The sequence below is a fragment of the Scomber japonicus genome, chromosome 19, assembly GCF_027409825.1.
Source record: "Scomber japonicus isolate fScoJap1 chromosome 19, fScoJap1.pri, whole genome shotgun sequence".
Taxonomy (NCBI): Eukaryota; Metazoa; Chordata; class Actinopteri; order Scombriformes; family Scombridae; genus Scomber; species Scomber japonicus.
In genome coordinates this window covers 11,538,013-11,547,936 of record NC_070596.1, presented here as the reverse complement: position 1 = coordinate 11,547,936, position 9,924 = coordinate 11,538,013, and the positions used below count along the sequence as shown (strand labels likewise).

At 39.1% G+C, this 9,924-nt stretch overlaps 2 protein-coding genes across 3 annotated transcripts; one reads left to right on the top strand and one right to left on the bottom strand.

Moving 5' to 3' along the window:
* LOC128380452 (uncharacterized) lies at positions 1–2,667 on the top strand. Of its 2 annotated transcripts, none has more exons than XM_053340269.1 (5): positions 1–305; positions 456–981; positions 1,289–1,462; positions 1,828–2,019; positions 2,159–2,667. In XM_053340269.1, exons 1-5 carry the CDS (start codon positions 6–8, stop codon positions 2,464–2,466), a joined length of 1,500 nt encoding a protein of 499 aa, XP_053196244.1. In that variant the 5' UTR covers positions 1–5; the 3' UTR covers positions 2,467–2,667. The 2 variants fall into 2 exon arrangements, with proteins under 2 accessions (XP_053196244.1, XP_053196243.1); XM_053340268.1 differs by having other exon boundaries at positions 1,286–1,462.
* Positions 2,668–4,628: 1,961 nt separating this feature from the next.
* Positions 4,629–8,897, bottom strand: inip (ints3 and nabp interacting protein). The gene is made up of 4 exons (XM_053340276.1): positions 8,589–8,897; positions 6,655–6,751; positions 6,359–6,446; positions 4,629–5,164 (listed from the first exon to the last, which is right to left on the bottom strand). Exons 1-4 carry the CDS (start codon positions 8,611–8,613, stop codon positions 5,066–5,068), a joined length of 309 nt encoding a protein of 102 aa, XP_053196251.1. The 5' UTR covers positions 8,614–8,897; the 3' UTR covers positions 4,629–5,065.
* Positions 8,898–9,924: the final 1,027 nt, after the last annotated feature.

The window sequence follows — 9,924 nt, the reverse complement described above, 5'->3', positions numbered from 1 at the left end:
CCATCATGTCCGACCTGGTTCAGACCACTTCAGACAATCTGTGTAAGCTTGTCCACTGGGCACACAGTCACGGTACCATCTGCAACCTCATCCCCAGCCTGCAGCATCTCACCCATGGTTCAGATGGTAATGTGTTGACACCAGAGCCAGGTCTCCATGGCAGCAGCATCCCTGTAGCTATGTGGGGCTGTAGCGCTGGTCATGCTTACCACTGGCCCCTCAGTGAGAATAGCAACGGCTGCACAGGCCCAGTAAATACCTTCCAGGGCCAGGAGAGGTTTGTTGGAGGGCGTCCATCTAAAAAGGTAAAGCTGAGATGTGAAGAGAATTGAATAAAAATAAAGAAATTAAGCTCAATACTTTAATTTCAGCATCACTTTAAGTTCAACTTTAAGTGCTTGTGACACACGGTACACATGAAGATTCAGTTTGTAGCTCTCCATCTTACCTTCCAGGTGGCAGTGAGAGCATCATGTGACCTCTTCAGCAACGAAGCAGCATCAGAGGGAGAGGAGTTCAGCAGCCGGCTGTTCGACATGGCTGGATGTGACTCGTCAGCCACAGATGAGGATGGGGACTACGAGCCTCGACCTTCCAGGAAGAGAGGTGCGACTCCAGGAGGGTCAACAAGCTCGGGGGGAGTCGCGGGGAAGAAGGTCAAGCAGGAGGCAACCTTTGGAGATGATTATGAGGCTGTCGCTGACATCGTTTGCACGGGGCTAGCAGAGGCAGACGCTGTCAATCTTTCACAGGCTTATCAAGCACCGATCACACACATACTGTTGCCTAACAAGGCCCTACCACCCGGCCCTCAGCCTCAGCGGATCAGTGACTCCTCTGGGCAGCGTGTCCAGGATCTAGTGAGTGAGGGACTAGTGGATCCAGAGATGGAGCTGCTGGTCAGAGGCAGCTGCACAACAAGGACCACAGAGCATGCAGAGAGATGTAGCTCTGCCAAAGAGACTACAGAGATGACTACAGGTATAACGTTTCTATATGAACTACTGTGTTTGATTGTAAGTCGGAACTCGAGATTCCCTGTTCCCTAATAGGAAAAATATACTGAAATGGTTTTTTAAGTTAAAATTCCTAATTGATGTGATGTCAAAAGAACAAGAACAAACAGTTTTGCTCCTGTGTCTGAGTCTGATGCAGGTTTTTTCTAATTGGAAAGAAGTAGAAACACAAGAGTGATGCTATTATTAAAACACAGCATTGTTTATGTTTGTATCCAACTGTCTGGCCTTATAATTTGCGGGTTTTCTTTTTGTGTGTGTAAAATCAGCAGGGGCCCAGAGCGAGCTGGAGAAGCTGCGAGCGTTACTTTGCGCCGAACACAGTCGAAACCAGCAGATGACAGAGATGATCTCTAGTCTGAAGCAGGACAAAGAGCTGCTGCAGCACGAACTTACCAAGAAAGCCAAACTCATCTGTGACTTCCTACAGGACAAAATCCGACCAGGTAGAGTTTGTCTTGAAAATTGAGGGAGTAGTTGAAGTACTTGATAAACCAACTACATTGCTATCTGGTAGAATTTTTTAGTTAGTTAGTTATCTGAAAATAATAGTGAAAAAATGACCATAAAACAGACATGAACAGTAAGAATAAAACAATAATGACATAAATTATACTGGTAACAACAGAAGTAGTAAAAGAAGTCATATAAATCATCATAGTTATAAGCAAACAGTAAATCAGCAGACTAAACACATATGGTAGTCCAGGAGTGCCAAGATCAAATAGGAGACAAAATTAAAACTGCATTGACGAATAATAATTTGTTTACTCCAAACAATAATTCTATTGTTTTTGTATTTTAATTGTAGAGAAGAGATTGCCTCGTTGCTCCAATCAAATGGAACCGGGAAGTTCACACATGACCTCTTCTGACGATGTGACAGGCTTTGATACGTCAACGCTGTTTGACTCGTTCGATGAAACAGACTTTCACCCTGTGGAACGCCACCGAACTCTAAAGAGCAAGGGGAGCCGGGATGGTGAAAACACACGAGTCAGGAGTAAGGACGTTACAGTATAACTCTGATATCAGCATCTTACTGTGGTACCAGTAGACTAGAATGCATTCTTGTTGTTAATATTGATTTTTTCTCTGAACTCATGTGTCTCTCTTACTGTCCCTGTACCACTCCTCTCTAGTGAAAAACGTGGCGGGGGTGATAGCACGTTACATGGCCGCCCTTCAAGAGTTTCGGCGAAGTGTCTCCATGAAAGTAGCCTTTGACCGGGTCGGTGTGGACCGCAACACAATCTCCCGTACAGCGTCCATTGCCGAGCTCAGCCTGGCCGCTCCGGAGGTCTTTCATGCACTGGCGCCATGGGATGAGAAGGAGGAGACGTTGGCGCATTATGCTCACCGCTGCCGACAGGCGATGGACGACAACATTAAGGCCAAGATCAAATCGATGAAGGCAAAAGGAGAACTGCTGCCCATTGTGTCAAAGTGACAGCTACAGATATTGTGTTGACTCTTTCTTATAATCAGAAGCCTGTGACAAACTACTACATACTTGTACATATTTAAAAATCCACACACAAAGGAAAAGCTCACTCTTGGGATTCTCTTCCTCCACAGTTCCATTCTTTACCATCTGAAGGCGCTTTCACACCAACAGCAGTTGGTGCACACTAAACAGTCCATTCGGACCAAAAGCTCTTAGTTTGGTTCGTTTTTGAAAGCATCAATCGCACTCGGGTGCACACTAAATCAAGCGGACCGAGACCACCTCTTTTTGGAGGTCTCTGCTTGACTCCGCACCAAATGCATCTACGTACCGGAAGATGAGGGAACGTCAATCGGACCACTCTTGATTTGTTTGCAGGTGTGCAGCCTGTATGCAACATAGTAACAATTTTACTGCCTGGTGTGGACCAAATAATTGAACTAGTGGTGTGAAAGCGCCCTGAGTCTGTGATGTTCAACACATCACGGGCTGCAAGTTTTTTGCTATAACACCTTTTCCACCATCTCATGTACCTCTGATCATATTAGGAGGCTGCACTGCATTCTGGTCATGTTTCTTTGTCTGTTGCTGTACAAATAAGGCTTAAATTTCATATTCAACTGACTTCCTCTGTGACTGTAAAAGGGAAGTGGAAAGAAAAAGATAAATTCTACAGAACTGTCGTCAGTTGTTGTATACAGCTCATGACAGTGCACTGTAATCAGGTTTCAACCTATGACAAAGCAGCTAAAAGGTTGTACACTAAGTAACTGGTTGATTTCCACATCAGCAATATGAAGCAATTGATAGTGATGACTCATATTACTTCATGATTGAGTGGTTACTTTCCAGTTTTCTGATCAATGAGGGACTTTTTAAAAGATGCATGGTAATACACTGTGTTAATTTTGTTGTGTGTTGTGTGTTGTTTGTGTGCTGCTAACCTGTGTTTAAATGATACATTACCAAAAACTAAGCCAATTGAGTAAGTCAAGTCTTTTTTCCATTTTAACAGGACTGACAAAATAAAGTTTTGACATGATGATGGTGCTAGATGAAAAGTCAGGGATCATCATCATTATTACAATTTATACTGTCTGTGTCTGTACCACATTTAATGGCAAGCCATCTAATAGTTGTCAAGTTATTTTACTCGAAGTCACATATTTCAACCTCCAGGTGGAGCTAGAGCTAAAGTCACTGGACTATAGCGATAAAACCAACTGATAGACTGACCGACAGGCCTGCATAACCATTGCTGGAGGCACAGCATGGCCAAAATTTATATCAATTTAAAAGTAAAAAAAAATTAATGATTATTCTGATATTAATATATTAGTTTAATTTACTTTTTTGTGTGGCTAGGAGATTAGAAGTCACATCAAAAAACATTAACAATTCAAATGACATATTCTTATTTATAATATAAAGCACATTCAACTGTGAGTTTATCTGCTGCTGATCACAAAGCTCCTAAGACTTATTCTTTATTTCAAACTTACATGTCAAGTAACAATTATATTCAATTTTGTTCACTAAAGCAGGTCTTAAGACTTTAGATCCAGCACACTAATGACTAATGAAAGGGTTACAGCTTTATCAGCAACAGATATTTCCACTGTGTGTTACTGTCTGCTTCTAGTTTATCAGGAAGACGATACATACAACTAAACTGAACTAAAAACCTAGTTAACTAAATTATGGAGAATAAATTGAGCCAATTAAGTTATTGCAACAACATTTCATAGTACAATAAAAATGTGAATAAGAATAGATAAATAGTGTAGATACCGGCATATGTCTGATGAAATGCTTGCTGTGTATACCATATGTTGGACGACCTCATTATCATCACCATTTCACTTGCAATATCAGAGAGAAACTGCACAAACACTTGCTTCAACATTTGAAAAGGTAGGAATATTAACTGTCCACCTTTTGCCTGGTAATGCATGTTTTGAAGATATAGTATATAAATTCAGGTTTTATTATGGGGTTTTATTATGGGGTATATTAAGTCAGTCTTAATCGAAAGGCTTAAGTCTAAGTGAAGTCACCAGCCATTGGTATTAAAGGCAAAGTTCAGTTGCAGGTCATAGCGCAGAGGTTCTTCCCGCCATTAAGACCTTCATCAAAAAAATTAAGTAACTATATATAGACTTTTTAATGTCACAATTTTATTATCCAATCATCAATACAAATCAATTACAAATGTAAAAACCTGACAAAATGTGCATTTTATGGAAAGCTGTGTGATGAGTGCCATGAGGCAACAGAGCAGGATAGAATTCTCTAGTCTGTTTTAAGCCGCTGGATCACTTAAAAAGGATGCTTTATATCCATCTTGAATCTTTAATCCGAGTGATTTTAAAGCTTTTCCTCTAATCAGCAGCCACCTTGTTAGTCTGGAAAATGTAGAAACGATAGATCCACACTTGTTCAGCTGACGTGGTTTACAACATGACAAACAGATGTCCATTAATCTCAGATTTTAAGGAGGAAACCGGAAGAGATGTGAGTCTGTGCACGTGTGTTGTTTCAAAGAGTTGTTTCACATCAAGGGCAGCAAGATGTGTGTTGGGGTAGGACCAGAGTTAAAAGGTCATGACTCGGGCTCCAGGCGTGGAAGGACAGGGAGGATGAGGTTCCCGAATGAGGAGTCCTGAGTGATGAAGAAGCCTGTTGAGTGTAAGTGCGCATGCTGCAAGAGAAGACAGTTAGGAAAAGGTTTGTGATACCGTAGCTGAATGAGGATCATTTTAATATAATCGTAAAGGGACTGTTTAGTATTTGCTGGTTGCCTAGCAACCTCACCGCAACTGCTAGAAGTTACTACTAAGAGCCAAGAAATAATCTGGCAGATAACTCCCTATAAACCGCCTGAATTGTCATTTTTATGCTTTAATTGTTACATTATAATACACTAACACCTTTTAGTGCACCAGCCATGAAACACATCTCTGTTGGAGTGAGTTTCTGTAGGAGATGTAGGAGGTGTTGTTTCCATGAAGTTTTTGTATTTGGCACAAATAATTTTGAGACTTCTGCCCTCACCACATTAAATCATACTGCAGTGTATGAGATGGCTCTTGTTGCCTTAAACCCTACTTACAAAAATAATGATTTTAAGGCTTTTATTAAAGCCAATGATGAATATTCAGCTGATTTATAACAACTGCTGCTGCATCAGACAGAAAACCCTGTAAAATGACATGTCTCAACTGTCATTTCTAGATCAATTAAAAACATTACATGCTACAACCTAGTTAAATACACATTAAAAGATTCCAAACTTTATAATAAATAATAAAATAAAAAAATCAACCTTATTATGAATTTTATTATTATTATTATTATTATTATTATTCAGCTTTTTTCCCCCCTTTACTCTTTCCCTGAATATTTGACATTAAGAGTGGGGGGCAGAGGTGTTCATAAACTTTAATGTATGTATGTATGTATGTATGTATGTATGTATGTATGTATGTATGTATGACTATGTTCTCTCTATGCCAAACTAATAAATATGATGTAGGAAAAACAAAAACACAACTTAATATCTTTGAATAAACAACCTATATTAAAAACTATTTTCAAAATTATGACAGCACTGAAAAATTGAAGAAGCTACCGTGTTGGTCAAAATAGAAGACAGAACTTTTTTATTGGAAATATGTCTGAAAAAGTGGGGTTTTCTTATATTCTTACTTATGCCTAGACTTTTAAATGTCAATAAACATACACTACAGATGGTACCAAAAATACAGTGCCAAGATGCCTGAAATATGGACAGATACAGTGATCGATTCAAACAAAGTGGCTCAAAAGTTAAGTGGGGGGTTGTCTTACGTTTGGGTCAGTATAGTAGTTACTTTGTCTTTTGTGTGTGGCTCACCTGTAGGGCGGCTTTTTGCTGGGCAGCGATGTGCTGCTGCTCTGCATTGTCCCTGAAGTCCTTCATACTCGGTCTGGACAGCGAGATGCTACAAGATGAGAGTGTTGGGGGGGGTAGAAGAGTTTATAATGTATAACTGGAAACTGACATTCTCTTGTTATTGAATGTTCTTATTCTGACTAATAGACATTTTTTAATTTTCAGACTATGGTAAATGAGTGAGCAGATATAAGAAAAGTCAATTTAAAATAACTCGGACTTTGGACTGACAGGACACTCCTGAATACAATCTCTACCTTGCTCCAGGAGTGTTCATGGACTGGTTCTGCATTAGCCGTCTCCTCTCCTTCTCCAGCTCGGCCAGGATTGCCACCCGTGCCTTATTTTGGAAGGCTGGACAGAGTAAAAAGAAGAGTACATTATGAGTAATTGCAATTTACTGGGTTAAATACGAGATGATTGTAGGGCAAACAAAAGTCTACTTAAGTCAAAGATGCCAAAACTATTCCATAAAGGTTCACGTGGTTGCAGGTTTTCATTCCAACCAAGCAGCAGCACACCTGTCTCAACTCATTTAATCAACTGATCTCCATCTTCAGAGACTTGATTAGTCGAATCATGTGTGCTCTTGATTGGTTGGAACAAAAACCTGCAGGCACACGGCCCTTCAGGGGATAGTTTGGACATGCCTGACTTAAAGGGAGTTTACTAAATGAGGAACACTGTTAAACACTTTGGTCTCTTGGGAGCAGCAGAAACAACAATGACATATTATCACCTTTCGAGTTAATAATGAGAACTTACAGAGAAAAACATCCAGCAGACATTCATCATCTAGCCCCTGAGAACTTTAAGAGTGTTTACGTTAATTCCTGAGGGAAATATTCAGCTCTTAAAATGCTACACCTTTCAGGAAAAACAGCTTCCTGCTACATGCTGAAGAGAAGAGTGAGAGTGAACCAGAACTGTGACGTTATGGGCTAGAAACCCAAAACAATTAGCTGAAAGGTGTTAAAGTGCACCACTGAAAGGTACTGCAGTCAGGTGATAACATTAAAGCCAATGTGAATATAGAAATATGGAAGTTATTAACTTACTTAAAGGATACTGCATATGTGAAAAAGTTATGTAAAGGCTTTTGTGGCCCCAAGGGGAGCTGCATTAAATCTGATAAATATAGGTCGGGGCTGGAGACTACAAGTTCGTTAATGGAAAATGTAGTGGGTGTTGAATTATAAATAAGTGAGGCTACCAGACCACTCCTAAACTCTGATTGAGCCTACAGTGGCTCAAGGTGTTATTAGTCAGTACTAGCATTACACCCAAATCTCTGACCAAACTGTCTGCAGTCAAGTCGGAGTGGGCAATGGAGGCACAAGCGAGACAATGTATCAAAACACTGTCCATTGTTAGCCTGATGATGATAAATATAAAAATGTTACTAAATGGGTGAAATACTGTTTTAATGCTTAACAAAGAACATGTGGAATTACAAAGACAAACATTAAAATGTAGAAAATAATATATAATGAATCTTTGCATAACATTATTCACAGAAAATGTACTTTAATAACCAACCAAATATGACTAAATATCATTAGGCAGTGGTTCTCAAAGTGGAGTCTGAGGACCCACAGGGGTCATTGAGGGGGCTCCCATCAAAAAGGTGACTATTTTGGTCACAGGTTTCATGGACTTTCAGTAATCAAACATCTAAAAGCAAAAATGGAAGACACTGGGACAAAGTCTTATAAACTGGGGGGTCCATGGTCTAATTGTTACTTGAAATGACAAGTTAAAAAGAGTCAATGCCCCAAGAGGCTTCAGTTGACAACAATCACATACCAATTTGTATTTTTAGTAATAATACAGTGACGTACATGACTGCTGAAGTAGATACCAAATTAGGAGCACTTCATTAAAAAAATACTTTCAGCTAACTTATACCCTCAGTTTTTATAGTAAGTGCATATTTTCTTTCCGCTTTGATGAATCAGTCCTGAAGATTTCAGCACTTAGATGAGATGTCAGGTTGTAAAATCTGTACAGAAGGTCACTATTAGAGAGAAACCACAGATGCTTTAAAATAAGCACATTTCTCAGGGGGGCCCAGAGCAAACAGCTTTCAGGGGAAGCACAAATCGCAGCTTCGCCCCTGCGGTAAGGAGCAGATGGTTTAGGTTAGTGACCTACAATATCGGTATCATTTGCTCCAAAACAATATAATTACCTTGTCCTGGGGGATTAGCAGCCATGTCGGTGAAGGCAGCAATATGAAGTAGAGGATAATGAACTACAGAAACGATTCTGTTAATGATTTAAGTTATTTGTTTGTGTTTCCGTCCACCCAGCTAATGCTGCAACAATGGCGGATGATAACAGACACCGGTAAAAGTCCTCCTGGATTATCAAGTTAAACTTGAACTCTATGAATGACTAAATATTTGTTGTTTTATACAGTTGTAACAGTAGCTGAGCGATTAAAATAACAATATAACTGTTGATTGTGTGCGGTAGGAGAGTAGCATTTTGCCTCTTGTTGGCCGGTTTTCATGAGAGAGCTGAGGCAGGAGGAAAAAGACGAGGGCTCACTCTGCTCCTACTTCCGGTGACCAAAAAACATCTTCGTGATCGGCAGAAGACCAAGATGAAAGTAGGTTCAATCCATACATTTACGGTGGCCCTGAACGGCAAACGACAACGACAAAAAGAAAAACACAACAGCATTAACAAAAACACAACAACAAAAGGAAAAATACAACAACATTAACAAGAACACAACGACATTAACAAAAACACAACGACAAAAAGAAAAACACAACAGCTTTTTTCTAATGTCTATGGTGGCCCTTAAATGAAAATGTGTTTCCACGTGGGAACCATAGACTGTATGGTTGTAACTGATGCCATGAACACTATGAGAAGCCCATATTTCCTTTGTAAAGCCAATATTTCATTTCAACCTTAACATCCCTTCTCAAAACTATTATTATTCCATTATGTGAATAGATTTTAAACGAAATGTCTCATTTTATTCCATTATTATTATCACCTTTCTGTGGTTGTATTTTATTCTTCTATGTTGTGTTTGTAGGAGCAAACACCAATACTAATCCTTTGTATTGGTCGGGTTGGGAATATTTGGAAATGTAATAGGTTACAGATTACTAGTTACTAATGTAACTATTTCAATTACTTAATCAAAGTAATGTAACTCACTACATTTGATTACTTTTTATTACTTTTCTAATTTTCTGCTGAATGTTTTCAGCTGTTAGAGAAAAAAAATCTAAGTTTGGGTGATTTTCATGGATACTGACATGATTTATAGGTGAGATCATTTCTTAAAGCAAGATTTATCTCTCATTTGAAAATGTATTCATTAGTTTATGTAGATATTGGAATATACAATAGATAATTTAAGGAAAAAGTCAAAAGTCTGGCATGAGCTTAATTGGTACTGTGACACAATTTAAACCCATGTGTGCTCCAAATATGCCCACATCATGATTTTTTTTACAAAATATAAAACATATTGATTTCAAATAATTAAAAACAGCAATATT